Source organism: Rhodnius prolixus, unplaced genomic scaffold, assembly GCF_049639745.1.
Source record: "Rhodnius prolixus isolate KJV_2025 unplaced genomic scaffold, Rpr scaffold_1, whole genome shotgun sequence".
NCBI lineage: Eukaryota > Metazoa > Arthropoda > Insecta > Hemiptera > Reduviidae > Rhodnius > Rhodnius prolixus.
In genome coordinates, this window is record NW_027411581.1 from 2,666,483 (window position 1) to 2,694,179 (window position 27,697).

The following is a 27,697-nucleotide window of genomic DNA, read 5'->3' on the forward strand; positions in this document are numbered from 1 at the left end:
CCGCAATACATCTTAGCTTTGCGGGGTCTAGCCTATAACCGCTCGGCTATCGTGGCGACTAGCAAACATACTTTACTGCAAAATTTCTCATATTAACTATTAAAGGTATAGACTGGGTATATAGCCTAGTTCCGCAATACATCTTAGCTTTGCGGGTCTATCCTCTAACCGCTCGGCTACCGTGGCGACTAGCAAACATACTTTACTGCAAAATTTCTCATATTAACCATTAAAGGTATAGACTGGGAATATAGCCTAGTACCGCAATACATCTTAGTTTTGCGGGGTCCAGCCTATAACCGCTCGACTATCGTGGCGCCTAGCAAACATACTTTACTATAAATTTCTCATACTAACCATTAAAGGTATAGAATTGGAATATAGCCTAGCACCGCAATACATCTTAGCTTTGTGGGTCTAGCCTATAACCGCTCGACTATCGTGGCGCCTAGCAAACATACTTTACTATAAATTTCTCATACTAACCATTAAAGGTATAGAATTGGAATATAGCCTAGCACCGCAATACATCTTAGATTTGCGGGGTCTAGCCTATAACCGCTCGACTATCGTGGCGCCTAGCAAACATACTTTACTATAAATTTCTCATACTAACCATTAAAGGTATAGAATTGGAATATAGCCTAGTACCGCAATACATCTTAGCTTTGCTGGTCTAGCCTATAACCGCTCGGCTACCGTGGCGACTAGCAAACATACTTTACTGCAAAATTTCTCATATTAACCATTAAAGGTATAGACTGGGAATATAGCCTAGTACCGCAATACATCTTAGCTTTGTGGGTCTAGCCTATCGTGGCGCCTTTTATTAAATGTTTATTGGCCTCTAATATTGTTCTGGGAGATGCTTGACTTGATGGGTGGGGGAAATAATAACTTCTTATTCAACCCTTAGCTAGTACGGAATTGTAACTCAATTAATTAGTCCCTGAAGATGCTAGTGAATCTTTCAATTATGGCAAAAACTTAGAATTTATTTATAAATCGAACTCTTGCGATAACTTTTGAATGTTAATAGAAATTTACTTTCAAATATTTGACGATTTCCTAAATAATTACCATGTAAGAACAAATTATCGTGCTAAATTAGCAATACCATGATAGTGAGGCACAAAAAATCAATATATGAGTTATTATTAAATAATGCTTAAAAATACATGATTATATCATGAAGGAAGTTTGCTCGCAAACGTACATCCACGCTAAGTGGAGAGAGAGGGTGTGTGAGTGAGAGAGTGAGACTTACCATGTGAGATGTACGTACAAACGTACATACTTAAGTACATAATCATTTCGTGTAACGTTCAAATTCTCTGTCAATATTGACAAACGTGTGTTCTTTGGATTTAGTGTTGCTTGCAACAGACAGACACACTTGTACACCTATTTAATCTTAAATTAAGCATTTTTTTTTTTTTAAATCCTTAGCTAGAATAAAGCTGGTACCTAACACCGTGACCGATCTAAACAGTTCGTTGTTGCATTCACTTTCAGTGTTGGGCAACATTTACGCACACTCATACGACTTTTTCTTATAATTCTTTTCGAACTTCCTTTTAACTCCGAATTTGGAAATCTCGTAACCAGAGTGTAAAACTGTAACCACACCAAAATGCCACATTTGGGAAAAACCTGCACCGCCTCCATCTGTCCTCAAGAATAACCTATAAAGAAGTTTCTTAAGAACAAGTATAGTTCTAAGGAAAGATGATACCATACCATCTTCCCAAACCGGCGGGTCCCATCTGTTTCTGTCTTAGCCCTTTCCGGCTACTCCAAACTTCACCTTCATCAAAATCCCCTTAATCAGCAACTTGTCCCGCACTAACCTCCCCGTCAAATCATCTCGCAGACTGAGGCACCGATGGCCTCGCGATCACCTGGTTGCTAAGATAAACAAGACATCCTTCGTATTCAATCCATACTGTAGTTTACTTTAACCGACTTATGATGGTCATCGTTGGATGGCCCTCATTTAAGCCCTACCAGTGATTTTATGTTATTTACTTATTTATTTATTATTTTATTTTGTTTTTACTTTACTTTTTACTTTATTATTATTTTCGTTTCTAGTTCACATTTAGGCCGTATTATACGTTCGTCACATTTGCTTGTAGCGTCAATGTATTAGGCAGTTTCGAATTGATCAATAAAGGGAGGGAAAAAAACAGAGAAAAGATAAGGGGTGGATAAACTTCCGGTTTTAGAATTTTCTTTGAACTCAGAATTGTAATTTTCACATTTAATCCATATTTGTAAAATGGGTAAGTCACAGGTACTTCCGGTTTTAGAATTTTGTTTGAACTCAGAATTGTAATTTTCACATTTAATCCATATTTGTAAAATGGGTAAGTCACAGGTACTTCCGGTTTTAGAATTTTCTTTGAACTCAGAATTGTAATTTTCACATTTAATCCATATTTGTAAAATGGGTAAGTCACAGGTACTTCCGGTTTTAGAATTTTGTTTATATTCAGAATTGTAATCTTCACATTTAGCCCATATTTGTAGTGGATAAGACACAGGATCGTGAGTTATCGCGAAATAGTTCTTTAGAGGCAAGCCTTACTCAGAAATATCTAATCGATTTGGAGGGGGGGGAATATTTTTAAAGAAAATCAAGACTGAAACTCATTACAAGAAAATGCCAATATACTTAAATGTTTCGTAATATTACACTTCCGGTGTGGGTTTTTTTTCTTCAGATTTGGAATTCCATCAAATGCATTCAAATTTAAGTTCCCACAGAGAATTTATTTCTACTGAAAGAGCACTTTAGAGGGATGCTTAACTTTGAGAATTTTCTAAAAAAGCGATTTTCCCAGTAAAAGTGAGAGTCCTTCCGGAAAATGGTAAAAAAAAAAAACACTTCAATAAAATCGCACTTCCGGTTGACCGATTTCCGCCAAAATCTCTGTATAGAGACCATGCACTTTTAAAAAAAACACTTCTGTCGTCATAATCAGGAGATCACTGAATGTTTGAAAGCGTTCAGAACAAATTTTCACAATCGATTTGAAAAAATTAGACGCGATTAGAAAAATTAGCTCGCTTAAATATTTCCTCTTCCAACAGAAGTGACAAGGAGAGGTTAAATTGCAAACTCCCCAGCTTCACTTAGTGCATATTTCAACAGGTAATTAGCATAAATTTTACAACCTTGATCTCTTTAACATTTTAATACAGGCTAAATACTAATTTGACATCAACTAATCAAATTGTGAACAACAAAATGGAGAACTATAATTCAGTTGATATACGTATATATAATAATTAACTCAATCAGGTGATAATTTAATTCGGTACTGCTTAATTAGAGGTGTATTTTTTTTTTTTTTAATAAAGTTGTATATCGTATTCCATGATTAATATCTTGAATTTATTATATTTAATTATTTATTACGTTTTTAATTAAATATAGGTTAAAATTAATAAAAACTCTTGCTATACATCACGACTCTACTAGCGCCTTCTATCGGCACTAGCTTGGACTAAAAATGTTTCTCTTGGATAACGCTAGATATCTCTCAGATTAATCTATACAAAATCTTCTTTTTTTTTATCAGAAATTATGACTGTTGTTCACAATACTTTCTTTTGGCTAAAACTGGCATTATTACTGAAAGAGCCTTCTAAATAATTCCTCCAAACTGTTTCTATCTGCAGTCTGTAAAGATTTTTAATTTGGCGTTATCAAAGGGGTACAATCTGTTTTGAAGTCTACCTAAGTTCGGTAAACGAAAAGAAAAAGTGTTTTACAAAGTAGTTTGACAATCTACCTGTGATGTTCTCATAACTATACTGTGTTCTCACAACTGTTCTGATATTAGATATGCGGCAATATAGTTTCAACTTTTCTGTAATTTGTTTTTAGGCACTTAAAAAAAGTTTAACTTGAACTTAGACACGATGCAAGTTACATCCATGAATCAGATTGCTTTGAAGTTATAATTGATTTGAAGTTAAGTTCTGAATATGACATCACGCGTCCTTCTACAGTATCATCTAATTAATATTAACATTAATAATAGTAAAGTCAGCTTGTCTTTTTAGTATAAATTGCAAGTTTCAAAATTAGGGTAAGGGAAAGACTTGTACACTCTAGATTCTTTAAGTCTAAGAGATGAATAATAAATTTTATGGCGCCAATAATTATAATAATTGGACAGTAATATCTTCTTTCGTTTTTAATTAAACAAACAAAAAAAATCAGACATACAAGAATTTAAAAAGCACAAACATTTGGCTACGTAGGCCCGTTCACAATGGTAGAGATCACAATGGCACAATAACATCACTAGGAACACCTCTGATCGTGTGTAGGATGTATCCCCTGGCTAGATCGGCTGCGGTTTGCTTTACCTGTATCTTAAGATAAGTTTTTTTAAGATTTGGTAGAATGAGGTTTTGGATGTCTTAATGGTTACGATTGTGTTAAGTTAATTAGTTGGGGAAAAGATTAAAACTATTATGGTTCTGAGGTTATGTATTGTTTAATATGTTTGTTGTAAGGCGCCACGATAACCGAGCCGGTTTGAGGCGAGGTCCCGCAAAGCTAAGATGTATTGCGGTACTAGGCTATATTCCCAGTCTATACCTTTAATGGTTAATATGAGAAATTTATAGTAAAGTATGTTTGCTAGTTGCCACGGTAGCGGAGCGGTTAGAGGCTACACCCGCAAAGCTAAGATGTATTGCGGTACTAGGCTATATTCCCAGTCTATACCTTTAATGGTTAATATGAGAAATTTATAGTAAAGTATGTTTGCTAGTCGCCACGGTAGCCGAGCGGTTAGAGGCTAGACCCGCAAAGCTAAGATGTATTGCGGTACTAGGCTATATTCCCAGTCTATACCTTTAATGGTTAATATGAGAAATTTACAGTAAAGTATGTTTGCTAGTCGCCACGGTAGCCGAGCGGTTAGAGGCTAGACCCGCAAAGCTAAGATGTATTGCGGTACTAGGCTATATTCCCAGTCTTTAACCTTTAATGGTTAAGATGAGAAATTTATAGTAAAGTATGTTTGCTAGTCGCCACGGTAGCCGAGCGGTTAGAGGCTAGACCCGCAAAGCTAAGATGTATTGCGGTACTAGGCTATATTCCCAGTCTATACCTTTAATGGTTAATATGAGAAATTTTGCAGTAAAGTATGTTTGCTAGGCGCCACGGTAGCCGAGCGGTTAGAGGCGAGACCCGCAATGCTGAGATGTATTGCGGTACTAGGCTATATTCCCAGTCTATACCTTTAATGGTTAATATGAGAAATTTACAGTAAAGTATGTTTGCTAGTCGCCACGGTAGCCGAGCGGTTAGAGGCTAGACCCGCAAAGCTAAGATGTATTGCGGTACTAGGCTATATTCCCAGTCTTTAACCTTTAATGGTTAAGATGAGAAATTTTGCAGTAAAGTATGTTTGCTAGTCGCCTCCGTGCACGACACCTAATTTGGAAGTTGGAGGTAAAGTCGGCCTGAAAAAATAGACATTACTTTATTTATTTACTTTATTTAAAGTGGTTATATTCTTTGGCATTGGCAGCTAATGCTCAAAACAACACTCTTTTTTGGAGTAAAAATTCTGGATTGGGCACTCACACGACCTCAAAAATGTTGGTTCGTGGTGAAGGTCCTTTAGCTCCCCGCATTCGACCAAAAATCTTCATCCGATATCCATCCTTCACTGGCTTTAGAAAGTAAATCTAAAAGTTCCTGAAACCTTCCAAAGAGACGATAGTCGAACCCGGAAGATCTCAGACTCCTCTTCCTTCGCCATGAAATAGTGCAACAAAGAAAAATAGCAGCAACTTACAAATATAACAAATTCTGTGTCATAATAAAGTACGATTGTAAATTTGTTACGCAATATGTACGCTGAGTTTTGTTTTTTGTCTCTGCGCCTGCTCAGGAGAGAGCAATGTCAGCTGTTCAAGGTGTGTCTCTCTCTCTAGTTTATATTTGCATAGATAGATATAAATTTTATATTGTTACATTATTATAAATAGCACTTGTTACAATATCTCTGGTATTATATCTTCTGAATATTTGCAACTTATTTTATTATCCACCAGATCGAATAGCAACAATATTTAAATTTCTGTTTACTTATCATTTTTTTTAATTCAATTTTATCATTTTATTACTGTTATCTCGTTTTTTCGTTTAAGAAAGAACTGGATTGAACATTCACTCTGCATATCTCTAAATATTTCCATTAGTCTTTTAATCTCCAATGAAAATCACAACATCTGTCCATTATACATTACAAATAGATCGATTATTTATCATGAACTAATTTTCATTTTGACATTTAAATGGCTGCAAGATATACGCCACAAACACGCACCTTTTTAAAGATTTACTAAGGCCAGTGTCCGTAACTAAAAACTAATTATACAAAATGAGCTTTGGAACGATGGAATGGAGAATTGCGCATGCTCTGAAGACTAAAACTACATTCAGCCACTTCAAAAAAAAACAAAAAAAAAAACTGTTAAAGCTTTACTTCCAGTTGTAGATTTTCTACAAAAACTGTAACCTAATTTTTGTAACCTTGACCCGTTAGTTACTCTAATAAGTAAAAATAACTATTTCTTCTTCTTACTGTGATTTCTACTATGTAAGAACTAATTCTTAAAAACTATAGTTTGTGCATTTAATTTGGTTTATTATGTTTCAGCTCTGGACACAAACAATGTAACCGTCAAAAAACAGGTGTTTGAACTGCTATCAGCGTTGTGCGTCTACAATACAGAAGGTTATAACAGGGCTTTAGATGCTTTAGAACATTATAAGGTAGTTCATTTCTTTTATATTTTTATAATTATGTACAATATAATGATAATGAAAAACTTGTTTAATACATTTCATGTCAAATAGTATTAATGCTAGCAGTCGTGATGCTTACAGCGTAATACATAAAAAAAAGCGTACTTGGTATAGTAGATCTTAATGTGTACAATAGAACTTAGATAATATTATGAAGTTATTTCTATTTCGGAACATTTGAATGGGGTCAAAATTAAAATTACAATTCGCTGATTTATTATGTGATTCTTAAAATAATAAATAATAAAGTTCTATTGGTAGTTAGCTGTCACATTAGCTACATATTAGTGCTCCTTTATGAGATCAAAGAATAATGCCAAAATGGTGGCACCACATTAAAGAAGAGAAATGTCTCACTCTAATCGCCCTTAAAGTCACCTTAATCGATTTTGTTTTTTCTTACTGGAAAAACGATAACTAACTTTGTTGGACTAAAAGGTAGGTCAAGAGAATACAGAGTTTAATGGAAATCTCAGAAAAGCTGGAAAATCTCTTTAGCAAAGTTCCGTTTCCGTATTAAAAGAACTTTCTGTCAAGTTTCTTTTGGGAGCTCATTATTCACCATTTCAAAACACTTCTTAAAACGCAGAAGACTTGAAAATGTATTTCCGCTGCAAAATTCGCGATACTAGAAATCTGGCACGACTGTCGTACCTATTTTTGTAAAATTATAAATATTAATAATTAAGTTTATTTTTATTTGTTTATTAATTCATAAATAATTGAATATTTGTTATTTATTTTCATTTATTATAAATTTTTTTACAGAAATTGAAATGCGAACGATATCGACTGCAGATAATCCTCCGCGAACTGGAACATGCCGAACAGGTGGATTATCAGACGGCGCTTTTAGCGTTCGTCAACTGTCTGATTATATCCACACCCCAGTTGAAGGATCGTGTACGAATTAGAAATGAATTTATTGGTAAGTGGTGATTTTATTTACAAAAAATAAAAAATAAACATAAAAAATTGGGTAATTTTGCTCCTGGAGTAAGAGAAAAATAAACCAGCCAACATTTTCTTCAGGGATCTTGACAACTCTGCGGGTATTCCAACCTAAACTACAGTGAAGTAGTAAAAAGTAAAGAATTGCCTATTATTTCAAGCAGGCTTTACATCCAACTACCAATTTAGGTGCCGTGGACGGAGGCGACTAGCAAACATACTTTACTGTAAATTTCTCATATTAACCATTAAAGGTATAGACTGGGAATATAGCCTAGTACCGCAATACATCTTAGCATTGCGGGTCTAGCCTCTAACCGCTCGGCTACCGTGGCGACTAGCAAACATACTTTACTATAAATTTCTCATATTAACCATTAAAGGTATAGACTGGGAATATAGCCTAGTACAGCAACACATCTTAGCTTTGCGGGACTAGCCTCTAACCGCTCGGCTATCGTGGCGACTAGCAAACATACTTTTCTGCAAAATTTCTCATATTCACCATTAAAGGTATAGACTGGGAATATGGCCTAGTACCGCAATACATCTTAGCTTTGCGGGTCTAGCCTCTAACCGCTCGGCTATCGTGGCGCCTTATTAAGGTCAAAGAGATGTCAGTGATAGACGCAGTGATCTAACCCTTAATCGAACCCTATTCTGCACTTTAGATGGATTAAGGGCACACCTGTGACAGGGAGAGGCAGAAATAAAGGGATATTTGGTTGGAATTTATGGTCCTATCCCATTTCTAATATTATCGTGGAATAAATGGTGACTGAAATTCTCAAATTAATTGAAAATGCGATCGAAATTATGTAACCAAATTGTATAAAAAAAAATAGTAGATTTCACTAGTGGGAGTCTGATCCGTTATGTAAATATAATATTTCTGTAATCAGTGATCAATGTAATAAGGGCTGCACTATTTGGATTGTTATTTCAATGGGTATTAATCACTATTACAAGAGATAACAGTTATCAGTTTTTGTGAGCTATTTCTATTTACTCAAGCTTTAATTTAGTTTATTTCTGAATAAATGTGTTTAAATAAAGTTTAAATTCTAAAACAGACCTGTAATTGACAGTTCTTTATCAGCTGTCGAGATTAACATTAATGTTTAACAATACTCAATAATTGTTAATAAAATAAATACTGGTGTAAATAAAGAGTGGAGAAGACCCTGTGAAATAAGGGCCTCTAAATACTGATTTTAAAAAAGCTTCACTTAGAATTTAAACTTGAAAGCCGTTTGACTTTAAACTACTGCTCAGCCTGACTTTCAGATAAGATACTAAACCAGCAATGCAATCATGTATTGTAAAGTAGTATCCAAACTTTTCAGGTGTAGCAATCTGTACTGTATAAACCAAATTACTTTCAGTAGTTGATTAAACTTTATTTAGCTTAATAAAGTCAAATCTAGAAAGATCTGTTCTCTTAATAACAGATCTTTTTTTTTTCGTGAATCAGTGTGCGTAGTGGTGAGCTAGAGTTCAGTGCCTTATGTTAAACATTTGAATAGCGAATAATTTGGATTGATCAGGTTATCAGAAGTAATTCTTTCGAAAAAAATCGTATCAAGGGATATTTTTGCAATCAAATCAACTTAATCCATTAGACATTATCATAAATTAAACCACAACAGCTGACTAGGATATTTGAGTTTTGAAATCTAATGAACAGATGACTAATAAAAATACAGATTATTTATCAGCTGATTAATTGGTATTTTTTTATTTGTTGTGATTTCAGGCCTGAAGTTACTACCACTGCTTAATGAACTCAGGTGAGTAATTTTTAAATTATAAAATTTAAGAATTAAAAGATGTTTTCCTTTTTTTTTTTTCTTTTTTTTATTTCGTCGTAGCGTCTTAAATTGATTACGAGCAACGTCATTACTGCCGTAAATAAGCTAGTTGTAAAAACGAACGAACGTGCAATTTAAGACGGTGTGATTCTTGTCCGATTGGCACAGCCCTGTAAATGAAGACTCAAGATAGTAAAAGTGTGCTCCTAAAGATGCTTCTTGGTTCCGCAAAGGGTATTTCGATAAGAACTCTTCCTTCAAGGAAGGTACAGTCCATCCAAGGAAGCTTTGTATACTTGCGATTCGTTGATATCCTAGACTGTACGTTACGGGACAAGATCATCAAGCATGGTTTTAGGACATTTTAAAACACCAATGCTACATCGGAGAGTACAGTTTTTTGCACCAGTTCAGTTCAGAGCTTAAACTTGATTGCGTACCTGAGCTGTCATTATTATTATTAAAGTTTGGCAGTGCATAATTACGAAGTCATCATTGCACATGAAGTCGTCTTAAGATCGCTGCTTACGTTTAACTTCCGTTAGCTTTGCAAATCAGATATAGAGAGAGATAATTACTCCCCAATACTTAGGACCGGTAGAGGGGGTAGGCTGGTTGTGCATGATCAGATGTTATTGATAAACGATGTTAGAAACAGCTCGTTAAGTTTAGGTGAAACGTGCCCGATAGAAACGTTAAGAAACCTGTACGTCTTGACACCAAGATTAATGATTCCGTTTCCTCACTCAGTCAAACTAATCAGTCTAAGGCGATGGAGAAATCTTTTTCTTTTAGTAATGATGCTATTTACGTTTCTTTCACTCACCTCTTACTAGCAGATCTATCGCGATCGCGCAGATTCTTCTACGTATTTTGAGATTTCCACCGGAAATAAACATTTTTTTGGAGCTTGTTATGCGAAGAAGTGACTCCATATTTTCGTGTTGACTACGCCTACTTTTTTTTTTAATTAAAAAAAAACAGCTGAGGTTATGGGGAGCATTTTTTTGGTACTGTCGGCCTCCTGGACAGTGCTCTCTCGTCTATCGCCGGACAATGACCAGTAAAAAGCTCCTAGGAACAGAAAATCCAAAGGCCAGCGGCTGGATTCGAACCTGGGAATTTCCGTGTGGGAATATCCAGTATACGCTGACCACTTTATTGTAAATCGTTTCGAGTCAATTCGACGATACAACAATAGAGAACCCGGTTATCCAAAATATAGTCCACTGGTTGATTGTCTAGTGTCTAGTGAGTACATATTTAATTAAATTAACGATAATAAATATTTTTAACTTTAATTATCAATAAAACAACAATTAGGGGTGAGATAACGTGATTGAGTCTGAGTGTGATAACAATGTATTTACACCTAACAAATAGATCCCCTTCCGCTAGACTGTCTGTCCAGACTCACTGGACCAGGATATCACCTTCTTGCTATGGACCACTATTACTATGGTTCTGTTCCACAAGGTATTCCTGGCCGTAGTGGTTTTTATTGCTCCAACCAACGTTTGAAACGTTCAGCGGTTATGGTCTCTCCCTCTCCTCTTTAAAAAAATCCAGAGTTTGGTATATGACTCATTTTGGCGATATGAACTTTTCTAGCCTCACCACGCCGGAGGCCTGATAACGTAGTAGTAACGCGAGCAGGGAGGTCATTTCCATCATCTGACTCAGTCTGCTGAAGGGCGCTAGGTTAATCAACTCAACACCCTTTGAAGAATAGAGGCTTATTGTAACTAACCCTTTAATTCTATTAGGGGAAACCTTCCAGGGTTATTAGGGGTAACCCAGGGTTTGCTTATCTTTTGTTTTTGCTCACTGCCTCTACGGCTTCCTAATTCCCAGTGAATCATAGTTTTTTTTTTTAACTTGACAGGATTTAAGAATAGTTTTCTCTATTACTGTCACAGTCTCTGTAACAGCTGAACCCATTTACAGCTGGATACTCTGTGAAGATATTTTCAGTTCAATCCACGGGCACAGGCAAGAGCCATGACCATTTACCAAGGGGACCACTGGGGAGGGTGTGTGCCTGTTGCTAAGTCCAGAAGTGGCTAATGGGGGATGAACTTTCCAGGACGGCCTTAAGTAACTGATTCTCCAGCTCCAAAGCTGCAAGAGCCTGCTGCTGACAGTGGGAATGCGACCTCCAGACCTGAGCGTATATCACGATAATTATTAAAATTTCTTTCATCGAATTCTTATTCAAAAAAAACAAAGAAGTAAAGTAAAGTAATGCCCATTTTTTCTGGCAGACTTTACATTCAACTACCAAATTAAGTGTCGTGGACTGAGGCGCCTAGCAAACATACTTTACTGCAAAATTTCTCATATTAACCATTAAAGGTATAGACCGGGGAATATAGCCTAGTACCGCTATCATCTTAGCTTTGCGGGTCTAGCCTCTAACCGCTCGGCTACCGTGGCGCTTAGCAACTTTACTATAAATTTCTTTTTATAAATTGAAAAAACGGGAAATCCTACTACTACAACCCACATACTACTTCCTGCTACCTCTTCGTAACCTCCATCAAGGTCACCGGAAGCAACTAGGCACCACTTCCGTCATGTACAAGAAAAGCGCTGGGAGAGACAGAATCTCACCGGTAAACTTTTCCCCAAATCTCGAACTGACCTCTATCGCCAAGACCTCCTGATAGAGAGGCCACCCACTTATGTAATTGTTTGCCCAATGTACTATTAATATCGTCTGTGTACTTTGAACTAGTTTTTATTCTAAATAATTAAGATAATTTTTTTTTTCTGGTTCTTAGAAATTGACTGCCCCATTTTTACTTTTAATTACTCTCATTGTGAGAGAAATTCATTTTAAACACTTTCCACGTCTATTTATTTGCGAGGAAAACCCAAAAAAGGAGACAAACTCTATCATTGAAGGGACACTTCCGTTTCTAGGATTTTTATCGGATCCCCGATTTTTATCCAACCTCCCTTCTGAACGATTTTTCGGTTCTTGAGATTTTTTTTTTCCAAATCAAAGAAAAACAAAAGAGGCCACAGAAATCGTGCATTTCCGGTTTGTAACTGATTGTCGTAATTAAGTAAAACTGTAGCGATTGAGTAGGCAGTGGTCACACAGGTATGTTGCATGAGGCACGGCGAGGGAATGCAGGATAGATTACCAACTATTCCCTTCACAAACACTATAAATACACACTGGCTCCAGTGGTACCACACACCGGAAACTGCTGTGTCAGTCAGTCACTTCAAGCCTTCTTCTCGCCCAAACCTTATCCCCCATATCTATACATTTATCTTGGTTTTTATCTACTTCATTTTTTTTTTCTATTTATTATTTTATTTATTTATTATTAATATTAATTTATTATATTTACTTGTACTATTCATTCATATTCATTTATGAATGAGTTGAAATATTAATTTTGAGCTCCCCTCAGTTCGAAAACTGGTTTTTACAAATTTGAATTTTTGCGTTTGTTAGCCATCATAATTCAAATATGTAAACTCGCAGAGATTTGAATTGATATTTTGCTTAAATGCTTCTAAATCGCGTGACAATAAAGTTTTGTCAGAATCAGGAGATTGGTAGGAATGTAGTCATCCATCTAAAGTGCTATTTTGTAGTATTCTACAATCTTTTCGCTTAAACTTAAATTTAAACTTCACTTAAACCAGTTGGCCGGAAGTGCTGAATTGATTGATTGATTGTTGATTTCGTGTAACAAATTGCGTCACACGCCAGATCTATAACTTGTAGGAAACTTAAATTAAGCCGCGGTTTTTATTGTAGATAGGAGTTGAAGTCACCGCTGAGATGTAGTTTCCCGAAATTGCACATTTCTAACACCTGATGATGCTAGTGACAATGAAATAAAATTGCAGAAATTCCCAGTCGAAAGGATATCATACCACAGGAAATGCGCTAAACAGATTTTTTTTTTTTTAATTAGATTTTTCAGCCAATGTCCGTTTCATTCGAACTTTTGCATGTAAACGAATGTTAAGCCTGCCGTTTTGGTATGAAATATTTTTACAGAGGAAGTTGATTTTGTCGGGATGTTGGAGATCACGTGCTAATCTCGTACAGAGAACATGTCAAATATTCGTTTACAAACTTCTTTTTATTTTTTTGTAAGTTTCAAAATTGTGAGTTCCAATAAGTTTGAAATTAAGCGTATACTTCATTAAATGAAAAACACATGCGAGTGTCAAGATTGTACATTATGCAAATTAAGGGGCTGAGCGTACTCTCAGCCTCACCAAGTCCCTACGGCTCCACTCCTGTCGACTGTACTGCACCCACTAATGTGGCCTTAGTGCCCCTGAGAGTTCTGTTTGAGCCGAGCGAGATCAGTAGTGCGGTGTCGTCCTCGCAGGACACAACCTCGATCCGTCTTCCTGTCCGCGTTTCCCTTCATTTTATTTGGATATTACAGTATTTGCGAGGTAAATAATTAATGTATTATATTTTAACATCATTAAAATCCTGACATTAACATTTATCGTTCGCTTACAATAATACTCGGAACATTTCCTTTAAATTGTGAGTTTTTGCTAAATTTTTAATTAACTTGTAAATATCGTATGTTCTTCATTGTAAAAGACCTTCAAACTAAATCTGATAAGGCGGTTTATGAATGAATGCTGATAAGAACTCGTACTAGACCATTTTCAAACTTCCGGTCAAAAAGAATTTCAATCTAATTCGGCATTTTAACAACAGTACATGAAATTCTCAATAATAATAAATGCTTTTGGTAACACTGTACAATTTAATTAAATGTGGCACTTTTACAGGGAATCTGCCCTTAAAGGGAATTTCCTGGACAATCCGGGCCTCCTTATAATTAGTATTTAATCTGTGTTAGTATTAAAAAATTAAGTGGTAAGGCTTTACATTACTCAGATGGCACGTTAGAGGCAAGATCCTCGCTCAGAAGTGCCATTAATCGAATCTTCCTGGGGGGGGGGGGTACCAATTATGCAAAGAGATGAAACAAGTTCTATAACTTCCGGTTTCAACAATTAGCGTATTCGCCATTTTCCTGGTAGCACCTAGTCGCGAAATATTATAAATCAAACGTTCTGCGTATAAAATTTGTAACTTCCACAGTTATCCATAGTATTTCCTGTGTAAGCTCAAAATGAAAATAACCTTCACTTCCTGTGATTGGGGTAATCGATGTCCAAATATTCCTAAATAGCTTTGCGATAAAACAAAAAAATCTTAATATTCAAGGTTGAATGACCGCTTATCTTAATTGCTTTTTGTTCTCCTAATTAATAAAATTTTTGTTTTCTTGGTCATTCATATTTCTGTTTTAATAAGGCACATTCAGCTTGTCATATTAAATCGTGCCTTAAATCCTCTAATCCTGATTTCTTCTTTCTCGCGCAATTTGAATATTTTTTAAGGACAGGTCCAAATTCTGACCAATGAGTGTGCATTGGAAAAACAATTCTTACAAAACGGTAAAAAGCCGAATTGACCTTAATTTGACCTTTGAACTGTGGTTATGGCTATAGCGAATTTCCGGTACAGTTCATTCAAGCATGCTGCAGCATTATTAACGATTAGCCATAGTGGTTTTTGCCCGCCATCAGCCCTGGACAAAATCATCTCTTCTTTTATTTTAAAAGTAAAGTAATTGCCTACTTTTTTTCGGGCTGGCTTTACATCCAACTAGTAAATTAGGTGTCGTGGACGGAGGCAACTAGCAAACATACTTTACTTGTAAATTTCTCATATTAACCATTAAAGGTATAGACTGGGAATATAGCCAAGTACCGCAATACATCTTAGCTTTGCGGGTCTAGCCTCTAACCGCTCGGCTATAGTGGCGCTTAGCAAACATACTTTACTATAAATTTCTCATATTAACCATTAAAGGTATAGACTGGGAATATAGCCTAGTACCGCAATACATCTTAGCTTTGCGGGTCTAGCCTCTAACCGCTCGGCTATAGTGGCGCCTAGCAAACATACTTTACTGTAAATTTCTCATATTAACCATTAAAGGTATAGACTGGGAATATAGCCTAGTACCGCAATACATCTTAGCTTTGCAGGTTTTAAAGTTGCGCACCCAGCCTTAGCAGTGGACGTTGATGCACCAGAACCGACCATTGTAATCTACTTCTAAAGTATAACTTACATTATATTCGAATTTATTGTGATGCTCCTTTTGGTAGTAAATGTAGTTTATTTATAGAAAATGTTCTAATGGCCTTAAGAGAATATAGTGTGAGTGAATCTTATTAGATTTGACTGCTATGTTTACTACCACTAATGTAAACACACACACACACTAATGCTACGCACTTATTTATTATTATTTTATTAATTGCTTTTTCGAGAGATTAAGATAAAGGTAATGGAGTGTACGGTGATAACAGTGCGTGCTATGATAGCGTCAGTGATAAAGATGGGACCACTTTTTATAACACCACAGACATAAATAGTTTTTCATTTTTTTGTTGTACTTGAATACTTCAGATGAATGATGAAGGCCCCATCTTTATATTGCCTCCGCTCTATATTCATCTTTTATCCCTAACTATTCACTGTCTTTTAAAATATATAGAATATAAATATGCGTAGCAGCTCCCTCACATCCAGCGACATCTGGCCGTCTACTCTCTCTCTCTCCTTAATAATATTTCTCTGAGCCAAAATTCTTGCCACGTTCATTGTCAATGCCAACATTGTCAAAATAGATTCCAGTCCCCCCTCGCCCTTTCTATTTAAAACTTCATTCATTTTGAAACTTTCGAGGTCTGGAGAGGATCTCATCTTTTTTCTTTTTGCTCCCCATTGTTCAGTTAACTTTCGTGGAATATTACAATTCTATTTAGTCTTTGTAAGATTGTAGGTAATATTGAACTGTAGGCGCCACGATAGCCGAGCGGTTAGAGGCTAGACCCGCAATGCTAAGATGTAGAGGGTAGACTTCCCCTCACAAGCGCCGTTTTATGTAACGAAAGTGCCGATCATTTATATATTGTTTATTGAATTTATAAGATTAAGATATTCAAGGAAATGATCCATATTGGATTTATCACTATTTTAGTGTTTCTTTAAAATAGCTGCTACAATTTTCTGCAACACTTCCGGTATATATTACGTACACGTAATTCTATAAATTTAATTACAAACCTTTTTTTTAAACTTAGAGAATCGTAGAACGAGAAAGACGATTCTGTGTTCATAGAAAGTAACAATAAAGAGGCAACAATTTCTCCCTGGAAGGTGGGATTGCTTAGAGTAGACCAAGAGTAGGGAAATATTTTGGACGGAATTCAAAGGCTTACAGAAGGGTCAGAACTGCCTCCGATCTGGAGCGAGTTGTGGCTGGCTGTCTGTGAGCAGTGCACTGCTCTATATTTACCTCTTAAATAAAGTAAAAAAGTTATATCCACCAGCCCAAGTTATATCATTCTCAGATACAAACTAACCTTATTCCATTCAATAACAAGGTTATCAAGGTATTGATTCAATTCAGTTCAACTCAATTATTCAATTCAATTATTACTCAATTAATTCAGTTATTGATTCAGATTTAATTGAAGAATTCGGTCGGAATAAAACAGTTAAATTAAAAATTAAATTAATTTTTTTAAGTGAAATATTTTTATTGCATAAATTGATTCTTTATGAAATACCTACGGAGGGAAAAATAGTGAAAAAATTCTAAACTATTGTTTTAGTAGAGAAAACAAGCATTAAAAATCCTAATGGCGGATCGAACAAGCGTCTTGTGGGCGTGTATACTGGCCAATAGAACCGTAGGTGGGTAGGTTCAACTACACGCCCACCTACTACTTCAACGTTCCACCATTATCACTTTTTAGGCCTTTTATTCTTTAAAAAAATAAGCTCTAGAATTTTTTCACTATTTTTTCCTCCATAGGTATTTAATAAAGAATGAAATTATGCAAAAATTAAAATAAATTATTTTAAAAATTTATTCTACGTTTCACCATCAATTACGGTTTATGAATGATTGCAGAATATGTTATACTTTATTTATGATGAGCCTAATTTTTATTTAATTGAAGAATTCGGTCGGAATAAAACAGTTAAATTAAAAATTAAATTAATTTTCGAGGTAAAAATTTTTATTGCATAAATTGATTCTTTATGAAATACCTACGGCGGGAAAAATAGTAAAAAAAATTCTAAACTATTGTTTTTGTAGAGAAAACAAGCATTAAAAATCCTAATGGCGGATCGAACAAGCGTCTTGTGGGCGTGTATACTGGCCAATAGAACCGTAGGTGGGTAGGTTCAACTACACGCCCACCTACTACTTCAACGTTCCACCATTATCACTTTTTAGGCCTTTTATTCTTTAAAAAAATAAACTCTAGAATTTTTTCACTATTTTTTCCTCCATAGGTATTTAATAAAGAATGAAATTATGCAAAAATTAAAATAAATTATTTTTAAAATTTATTCTACGTTTCACCATCAATTACGGTTTATGAATGATTGCAGAATATGTTATACTTTATTTATGATAAGCCTAATTTTTATTTAATTGAAGAATTCGGTCGGAATAAAACAGTTAAATTAAAAATTAAATTAATTTTCGAGGTAAAAATTTTTATTGCATAAATTGATTCTTTATGAAATACCTACGGCGGGAAAAATAGTAAAAAAATTCTAAACTATTGTTTTTGTAGAGAAAACAAGCATTAAAAATCCTAATGGCGGATCGAACAAGCGTCTTGTGGGCGTGTATACTGGCCAATAGAACCGTAGGTGGGTAGGTTCAACTACACGCCCACCTACTACTTCAACGTTCCACCATTATCACTTTTTAGGCCTTTTATTCTTTAAAAAAATAAACTCTAGAATTTTTTCACTATTTTTTCCTCCATAGGTATTTAATAAAGAATGAAATTATGCAAAAATTAAAATAAATTATTTTAAAAATTTATTCTACGTTTCACCATCAATTACGGTTTATGAATGATTGCAGAATATGTTATACTTTATTTATGATGAGCCTAATTTTTATTTAATTGAAGAATTCGGTCGGAATAAAACAGTTAAATTAAAAATTAAATTAATTTTTTTAAGTGAAATATTTTTATTGCATAAATTGATTCTTTATGAAATACCTACGGCGGGAAAAATAGTGAAAAAATTCTAAACTATTGTTTTAGTAGAGAAAACAAGCATTAAAAATCCTAATGGCGGATCGAACAAGCGTCTTGTGGGCGTGTATACTGGCCAATAGAACCGTAGGTGGGTAGGTTCAACTACACGCCCACCTACTACTTCAACGTTCCACCATTATCACTTTTTAGGCCTTTTATTCTTTAAAAAAATAAACTCTAGAATTTTTTCACTATTTTTTCCTCCATAGGTATTTAATAAAGAATGAAATTATGCAAAAATTAAAATAAATTATTTTTAAAATTTATTCTACGTTTCACCATCAATTACGGTTTATGAATGATTGCAGAATATGTTATACTTTATTTATGATAAGCCTAATTTTTATTTAATTGAAGAATTCGGTCGGAATAAAACAGTTAAATTAAAATTTTTTTTTTTTTTTTTTTTTTTTTTTTTAATCATTTATTTAGTTACAATCAACGCATTTGGCGTTATAAGCAACAATGATAACTATAAATAACAGAATAAAAGAGTGGAGAAGTTACCCAGCGGTAACACTCCAAAAAACAATTTACTTTCTACTGACTCTCTTCATCAGAGAGGAGATCGCGAGGCCACTGTCTTTTAAGACGTCTGGAAGTGTTGTCTGGAAATGTTCTTGAAGATAGATGTTGTACCAGTGGATTGTGATGTGTTTGAATGTTAAGATGGAAATTTCTGTAACGTGTTTTTGCAACTTGTGTGACGAAAGGAATGTTCAAGTCTGTGTGAATGGTTTGATTGGTGACGTAGAAAGGAGCGTTTACTATAGAGCGAAGAATTTTAGATTGCAAGGACTGGATCCTTTGCAGATTTGAGCGTTTGGTTGAACCCCACAGTTCGATGCCGTAAGCCCAGACTGGCTTTAGTATACTTACATATATTAGTCTTTTGTTGTCCAGAGTGAGTTTTGATCTGTTGTCGAGTAGTCTTTTCAGTTGTCGGAAGCGTCTGTTAAGTTCTGTTCTCTTAAGTCGAGTATGAGGGTTCCATGTGAGTCTTCTGTCAAGGTAAAGCCCAAGGTAGCGGACTACATTTACTACTGGTAAAGGAATAAGATTGTAAAAGACAGGAGGAAGAGTGATGCGTCGAAGAGTGAAGGTGGTATTTTGAGATTTAGTTTCGTTCAGTTTGACAGCCCATTTTTTGAACCAATTTTCTAAGGAGGTGAGGTGAGTCTGAAGGTTCCTATGAGCTATTATTGGGTCTTTGTCAGTAGATAAGATGGCAGTATCGTCAGCATAGGTGAGAAGAGTAGTTTGAGGATGAGTAGGTATGTCTGAGGAGTAGATTGTGTACAGAATGGGGCCTAGTATGCTGCCTTGCGGAACTCCAGCGTCAGCATGGCTGAATGGAGAAAGAATAGTTCCTACCTTCACTCTAAAATGTCTGTCAGTCAAGTAAGATTTCAAAATGAGGAAATAGGTGGCTGGAAGGATGGTCTTGAGCTTCCAGAGAAGTCCAGTGTGCCACACCCGATCGAAAGCCTGCTTCACATCAAGGAACACCCCAGAACAATACTCCTTCTTCTCAAGGGAAGTGGAGATTACATCTACAACTCGATGGCACTGCTGTATGGTGGAGTGCTGTCGCCTGAATCCAAATTGGTGATCCGGGAGAATGTCATTAGATTCAATTATTGGAAGAATACGTTTTAGCAGGAGTTTTTCAAGAATTTTTCCTAGCCCTGACAGTAAGCTAATGGGACGATGTGACGTCGGGAGTTGTGAAGGTTTATTTGGCTTAGGTATCGGAAGTATAATGGAAAATTTCCATAGTAGCGGAAAGTAGGTGGTGCGGAGAGTGGCGTTGTAGATTGAGGTGAGTAAAACTAGAGCTTTTTTAGGAAGTTTTCGAAGGATGGTTGGAGTAACGAGATCAAAACCGGGTGCTTTTTTTAAAGGAAGGTATCTAATAATATGTTTAACCTCTGAAGGGGTGAATGGCTTTGGAGGAAGCGAGAGAGGAAGAGGAGTATCAAGATCTTTTAAGAGCGATTCTTGGAACTGAGGATTGACTAATTCAGAGTGAGGAGTAAAGACAGAAGTTAGATAAGATGCAAATAGGGAAGCTTTATCTTCGTCAGAGGAGGCCCACGAGCCGTCATCACGACGAAGTGGAGATGCTACTGACTTGTATGAAAGGATCCTTTTTGTGGCTGTCCATAGAGACTTGTCTTCAGTCGATAGAGATGAAGTGTATTCTTCAAAGCGTTCTTCTCTTAGTTGTCTAAGTTGGTTTCTAAGTAGGTGAGTCAGTCTGTTGAATTCTCGTTTGTCAGATGGATAGCGGGTGCGTTGCCATTTCGCTCTCGCACGCCTTTTATCCGTGATGAGTGTCCGAATGTATAATGGTATGTTAGTCATGTGAGTTCGTTGTGCTACAGAATGAGTCGAGGATTCCCAGATAGAAGTCTGTATAGAAGTGGTTAAATGTTCTACTGCATTGTCCAACTCTTCAGCCGTTTTAAGAGAAATCCGTAAGTTCAACTTGTCTTCCAGTTTTGATTGGAATTGCTCCCAATCTACTTGCCCACATATAAGAGAAGGCTTAGGTATGGTACGAAATGGCCTTATGTTAAGTGTAAGAAGAACAGGACTGTGGTCTGAGGAGAGTTCAGAAAGTGTAGAGATGTCAAAGTGATGAGATATGTGAGAAATTACGAAGAAATCGAGAATATCAGGAAGTTTAGATAAAGATGTCGGCCAATATGTAGGTTGATTAGGTGAGATGCTGCTGTAGTTTTTGGATAATAGGACATTAAGAAGTACCTGACCTCTTGGATTCGTAGTGCGACATCCCCACTGCTGGTGCTTTGCATTGTAATCTCCCCCGGAGAGAAACCTTGGACCGATGGTGCCAAAATAGGAAGCAAATTGCTCTCGGGATATTGATTTGTTTGGTGGGCAGTATACAGCTGCAATACTGAACTTGTATGGAAGAGCAGTTAAGGAAATTACAGAGGATTGGAGGTAGTCAGTTGCTGTTGAAGGAAGGCTGTAGTGTGAAAGGCTGTTGCGAATTAGGATCGCCGCACCTCCGTGGGCTGTGTCGTCCGGATGGTCAGTCCTGTACGTTTTGTAGTCAGTGATGTAAAAGTGAGATCTACTAGTGAAGTGAGTTTCTGTGAGTAAAGCTATGTCAATACGTTTGTCGTGTAGTAGAGTGTCTAGTTCGTCTCTGTAGGAGTTCAAGCCATTGGCGTTCCAGAGAAGAATAGTTAATGAATGTTGAGAAAGGATATTTAAGGTTTGAGGCATGGTAGAAGTTGAGTTATAAGAGTGTTTAGTAAGCTAACTAGAGGAGTAAGAAGTGATTCAAATCTTTGGAAAAATGAGTTTAGCACTGTTGTTATGTTGTCAGGCTGTGAGTTTGGAAGTTGAGAAGGAAGTGAATTTTGATGAGTATGAAGTGAATGTTGATGTGAAGGATGTGACCTCACGACCTCCGAGTAGGGTAGTCCTCGAGTAGTAGGTTGGTAAGAACGGCGCTGCTGAGGTAGCTGTTGTTGTAGGGGTGGCCCTTGCACTGTAGTCTGCTGGAGTGTAGGAAAATCCCTTTGTGTTGGTATTTTCGAGATCGGAGCAGGTGCCCTTGAGGGAGTCCTTTGGCCACGAGCAATCTGCCTTTCTCGCTGGATTCGTTGAAGTTCTTTGTGTACCTCACAACCACGAAAGCTAGCGGAGTGCGGCCCAAAGCAGAGAGCGCATGATGGAGCAGTATCTGGTGGCTTGTTGCATTGATCCCAGAGGTGAGGTCCTGCACACTTAACGCATCTGGGCGCCACATGGCAGTAAGCCCGCGTGTGCCCGTACTGCTGGCACCTTTTGCATTGTACTATCTCCTTCGTTTTGTGAGGTTCTTCTACTTTAACCACGGTGTTGAGCAGCCTGGTGACATTAAATATATTTTTGTTGTTGGAGTGTGGCTCCAAGTCAACAAAGAATAAAGGTAATGGATTTTTATTTAAGGGGTGACGAACGTTGGTGATGTTCCTAACCTTAAATCCTATTTATTGTAGTTCTTGTTGAATTTCCTGTGGGGGAACAGAATGGTGAATATGTCGCAGGACTACTCTGAATGCTTTGTCTTTCTTTAATTGGTAGGTGTGATATTCTATGTTATTTTGGTTCAGATAGAGAACAACTGCCCTGTAGGCTTCAGATGTATTTGTCGATACCAAAATGTTTTCAAGCCTCGATTTGCAAGAGTAATTGTCAGAACCTATTAGGTTTCTGAGGTCGTTGTTCAGACCAATATAATTATTGATTTTATAGATATATAAGGGCGGTGGCTTGTGGTCACTCATAGATGAGTCACCAACCTCAGGCAAAACACTGAACTTATTATGGGTAGCGAAATTGGAGACAAATTCTACTTCCTGTGGTTGGGGCTGGCCTTGTTGTTGATGTTGTAGGGGTTTTGTTGTTGCTGAACCTGTTGGTGCTGATGCTGTAACTGAAGATGTTGTTCTTGTTGTGGTGGTACTAATTGTTGCTGCGAAGTTGAAGCCTGAGAGGGGTGTGAGCTTCGCAGACGAGTTTGAGCCGTTGAAGCTACTAGAGAGCTCTTCTTACCCTGCTTTTTTTATTTACCTTTCCCAGGAGATAAATTCGCCATTTGTGACGATCTTTTAGATTTATTAAGAGAGGAAGCGGTGGATTCGTCTCCTGAGGTAGAAAACCCTGTCATATCAGTATCACTTAGACCCATAGTCTAAGCTCTACTCTAATCACTTTCTTTCCCTCTTCTGCAAGAGTAGGTGTTTAACAAAAAAAAAATTTTTTTTTTTTTTTTTTTAAATTCAAAATAACTTACCTAACCTAAGAAAAAATTAAATTAATTAAAGCTAAACTATTTACAAAATTGTCAAATTTTCATCTCACTTCAATGTCAAACAATAACAGTAAATAAAACAAAAACAATTTAACATTAATTAGTCACTTAAAACACTTCAAAATAATTAATAGTTTAAAGAGCAAAAATTAAACACACTGACGCGAACAATAGCGAACCAGCTGAAATTAAAAATTAAATTAATTTTTTTAAGTGAAAATTTTTATTGCATAAATTGATTCTTTATGAAATACCTACGGAGGGAAAAATAGTGAAAAAATTCTAAACTATTGTTTTAGTAGAGAAAACAAGCATTAAAAATCCTAATGGCGGATCGAACAAGCGTCTTTTGGGCGTGTATACTGGCCAATAGAACCGTAGGTGGGTAGGTTCAACTACACGCCCACCTACTACTTCAACGTTCCACCATTATCACTTTTTAGGCCTTTTATTCTTTAAAAAAATAAACTCTAGAATTTTTTCACTATTTTTTCCTCCATAGGTATTTAATAAAGAATGAAATTATGCAAAAATTAAAATAAATTATTTTTAAAATTTATTCTACGTTTCACCATCAATTACGGTTTATGAATGATTGCAGAATATGTTATACTTTATTTATGATAAGCCTAGTTTTTATTTAATTGAAGAATTCGGTCGGAATAAAACAGTTAAATTAAAAATTAAATTAATTTTCGAGGTAAAAATTTTTATTGCATAAATTGATTCTTTATGAAATACCTACGGCGGGAAAAATAGTAAAAAAATTCTAAACTATTGTTTTTGTAGAGAAAACAAGCATTAAAAATCCTAATGGCGGATCGAACAAGCGTCTTGTGGGCGTGTATACTGGCCAATAGAACCGTAGGTGGGTAGGTTCAACTACACGCCCACCTACTACTTCAACGTTCCACCATTATCACTTTTTAGGCCTTTTATTCTTTAAAAAAATAAACTCTAGAATTTTTTCACTATTTTTTCCTCCATAGGTATTTAATAAAGAATGAAATTATGCAAAAATTAAAATAAATTATTTTAAAAATTTATTCTACGTTTCACCATCAATTACGGTTTATGAATGATTGCAGAATATGTTATACTTTATTTATGATGAGCCTAATTTTTATTTAATTGAAGAATTCGGTCGGAATAAAACAGTTAAATTAAAAATTAAATTAATTTTTTTAAGTGAAATATTTTTATTGCATAAATTGATTCTTTATGAAATACCTACGGAGGGAAAAATAGTGAAAAAATTCTAAACTATTGTTTTAGTAGAGAAAACAAGCATTAAAAATCCTAATGGCGGATCGAACAAGCGTCTTGTGGGCGTGTATACTGGCCAATAGAACCGTAGGTGGGTAGGTTCAACTACACGCCCACCTACTACTTCAACGTTCCACCATTATCACTTTTTAGGCCTTTTATTCTTTAAAAAAATAAACTCTAGAATTTTTTCACTATTTTTTCCTCCATAGGTATTTAATAAAGAATGAAATTATGCAAAAATTAAAATAAATTATTTTAAAAATTTATTCTACGTTTCACCATCAATTACGGTTTATGAATGATTGCAGAATATGTTATACTTTATTTATGATGAGCCTAATTTTTATTTAATTGAAGAATTCGGTCGGAATAAAACAGTTAAATTAAAAATTAAATTAATTTTTTTAAGTGAAATATTTTTATTGCATAAATTGATTCTTTATGAAATACCTACGGAGGGAAAAATAGTGAAAAAATTCTAAACTATTGTTTTAGTAGAGAAAACAAGCATTAAAAATCCTAATGGCGGATCTAACAAGCGTCTTGTGGGCGTGTATACTGGCCAATAGAACCGTAGGTGGGTAGGTTCAACTACACGCCCACCTACTACTTCAACGTTCCACCATTATCACTTTTTAGGCCTTTTATTCTTTAAAAAAATAAACTCTAGAATTTTTTCACTATTTTTTCCTCCATAGGTATTTAATAAAGAATGAAATTATGCAAAAATTAAAATAAATTATTTTAAAAATTTATTCTACGTTTCACCATCAATTACGGTTTATGAATGATTGCAGAATATGTTATACTTTATTTATGATGAGCCTAATTTTTATTTAATTGAAGAATTCGGTCGGAATAAATCAGTTAAGTTGAAAATTAAATTAATTTTTTTAAGTGAAATATTTTTATTGCATAAATTGATTCTTTATGAAATACCTACGGAGGGAAAAATAGTAAAAAAATTCTAAACTATTGTTTTAGTAGAGAAAATAAGCATTAAAAATCCTAATGGCGGATCGAACAAGCGTCTTGTGGGCGTGTATACTGGCCAATAGAACCGCCTAGTTAATCTACGAGTAGTTAATTTTACCATAATTAAAAAAATATTGAAACGATAAAACTTCGGTAGCAATCATTTTGTTATGTGAATGATTTCATGGTTATAGTTCAGTATAAGTCAGATGTGAAACCCTCTCAAGACTTCCTCTTATTACGAGAGAAAAAGAGATAGTTCCGGGTTAGTTATTAGGAAACAGATTACTAGTATGGTACCTAAAATTTGGACCATTATTTAGGAAGGCTTATTGGTAGGTGGTTCGGGTTTCTGTATTGGACGAAGATGTACGTTCGAAAGCGGAAGCGAAAATCTGGAAGCTGTTTTACGGGTTTCCTCTAAGCCCTTGGAGCATTTGGGGAGGCATAAGTTTCTTCTTAATTGGTCCATTTCCAAATTGATCCGATAGAATGCAGTGTCGTATTGATATAATAGCTTTCTTTTTTATTTATTTTAAGTTGGACTTCAAAGAATTATGTTATTTATGGCAAAAAAATGTTGAGAAATGCTAATATTTTTCTGGTTAAAGCTCAACTTTAATGACTGAATACGACTTTGGGATTCCAGTGGCCAGACTGGGCAGTAAAAATGACATGTTTACACATGAAGATATGGGGCCGCTTGTATTTACAAAGGAAGCGCCCACTGACTCAGACTTAAGTAGATAAAAATTTGTAACTATCAGGCTGTAAAATACCGGAAATTAAACAAAAAGATTAATGCCTGGAGACTTAAGTAAATATTTATTACATGATATTCAACATTTTTGCCAATATAATGTAAATATTGTAGAATGTGAAGTCGGCAAATCTTGCTTTTATGTACATTTATCAGATGAAGTTTAACTGAGAAATTCCCACGCAGAGGACACAGCAAGGGTACGGAAAAATGTAAAAATTATTGTGTAATGTTGATTATATATTAATTCTTCTTATTATATAAGTGACCAGAACCAGGGGCAGGTGTTTGTCTAGTGGTCAAGAGTGTGGCTTTGTGTGTGGAAGATCGCCAGATCGAATCCCGCGTATGACTACTTTTTATTTGTTAGAAAAAAATTGTTTATAGTAAAGCTTGATCTTCCGCTCCAGTCCATGACACCTAATTGGTAGTTGGACGTTAGGCTCCGCCTTAAAAAATAGGCGATTTCTTTACCTTAAGTGGCAGAACCAATCATGACCATAAAATTTAAAATTTCCCTACCAGGTGTACCACACTTTTTCCCGAAACAAATTTCCCGAAAAGCAAGATTTTCCAACAATCAAATGGATAGTTCTATAACATGTATATTCCCTGGAAAATGTTAAGGAAATTGTTAAGTCAGTTCTGGTTACGCTCTGGGAGTTCAGCTTCCCTCTAAATTGTCAATTAAGTTTTCATTTCCTGGAAAATATTAAACGGAAGTGATTTGAAGAAAATCAGTTGACCGGAAGTGACGCTTTTTTGAATAAATTTTGTTGGTATTTTGCGATATTTTTGGGCATTTTTTAATTTAAAAAAATATATAATTTCTAAAATTTAGAATTGAAAATTGACTTTATGTCCACTTTTTAAGTTGTGGGTAAGTATGCAACAATTAAAAGTGCACGCATTCATTTCCGGACTAACTCATTATAAAGTTGCTTAAACTTATTCTATAAGTATTATTTCATGGTTTTTTTCTTCTTCCAGAAATTAATTAGGATCTTTATCCTATCGTATCGCCAGAATTTGCCCTAGTAAAATCTTATAACTCATCATCCATCTCGCTAAAGCCAACCCGCATGAGGAACCAC

General features: G+C 35.4%; 1 protein-coding gene across 5 annotated transcripts in view; it reads left to right on the forward strand.

Moving 5' to 3' along the window:
* form3 (FH2 domain-containing protein formin 3) overlaps positions 1–27,697 on the forward strand; it is a 146,404-nt gene that overhangs the window by 92,557 nt on the left and 26,150 nt on the right. For 4 of the 5 annotated variants that reach the window (XM_074113048.1, XM_074113154.1, XM_074113109.1 and 1 more), the window contains 3 exons: positions 6,696–6,811; positions 7,613–7,772; positions 9,552–9,585. In XM_074113048.1, coding sequence (XP_073969149.1) covers positions 6,696–6,811; positions 7,613–7,772; positions 9,552–9,585 — 310 coding nt within the window. Of the gene's footprint in view, positions 1–6,695; positions 6,812–7,612; positions 7,773–9,551; positions 9,586–13,199; positions 14,044–27,697 lie in introns of those variants that run through there. The other variant, XM_074113413.1, reaches the window with a different exon arrangement.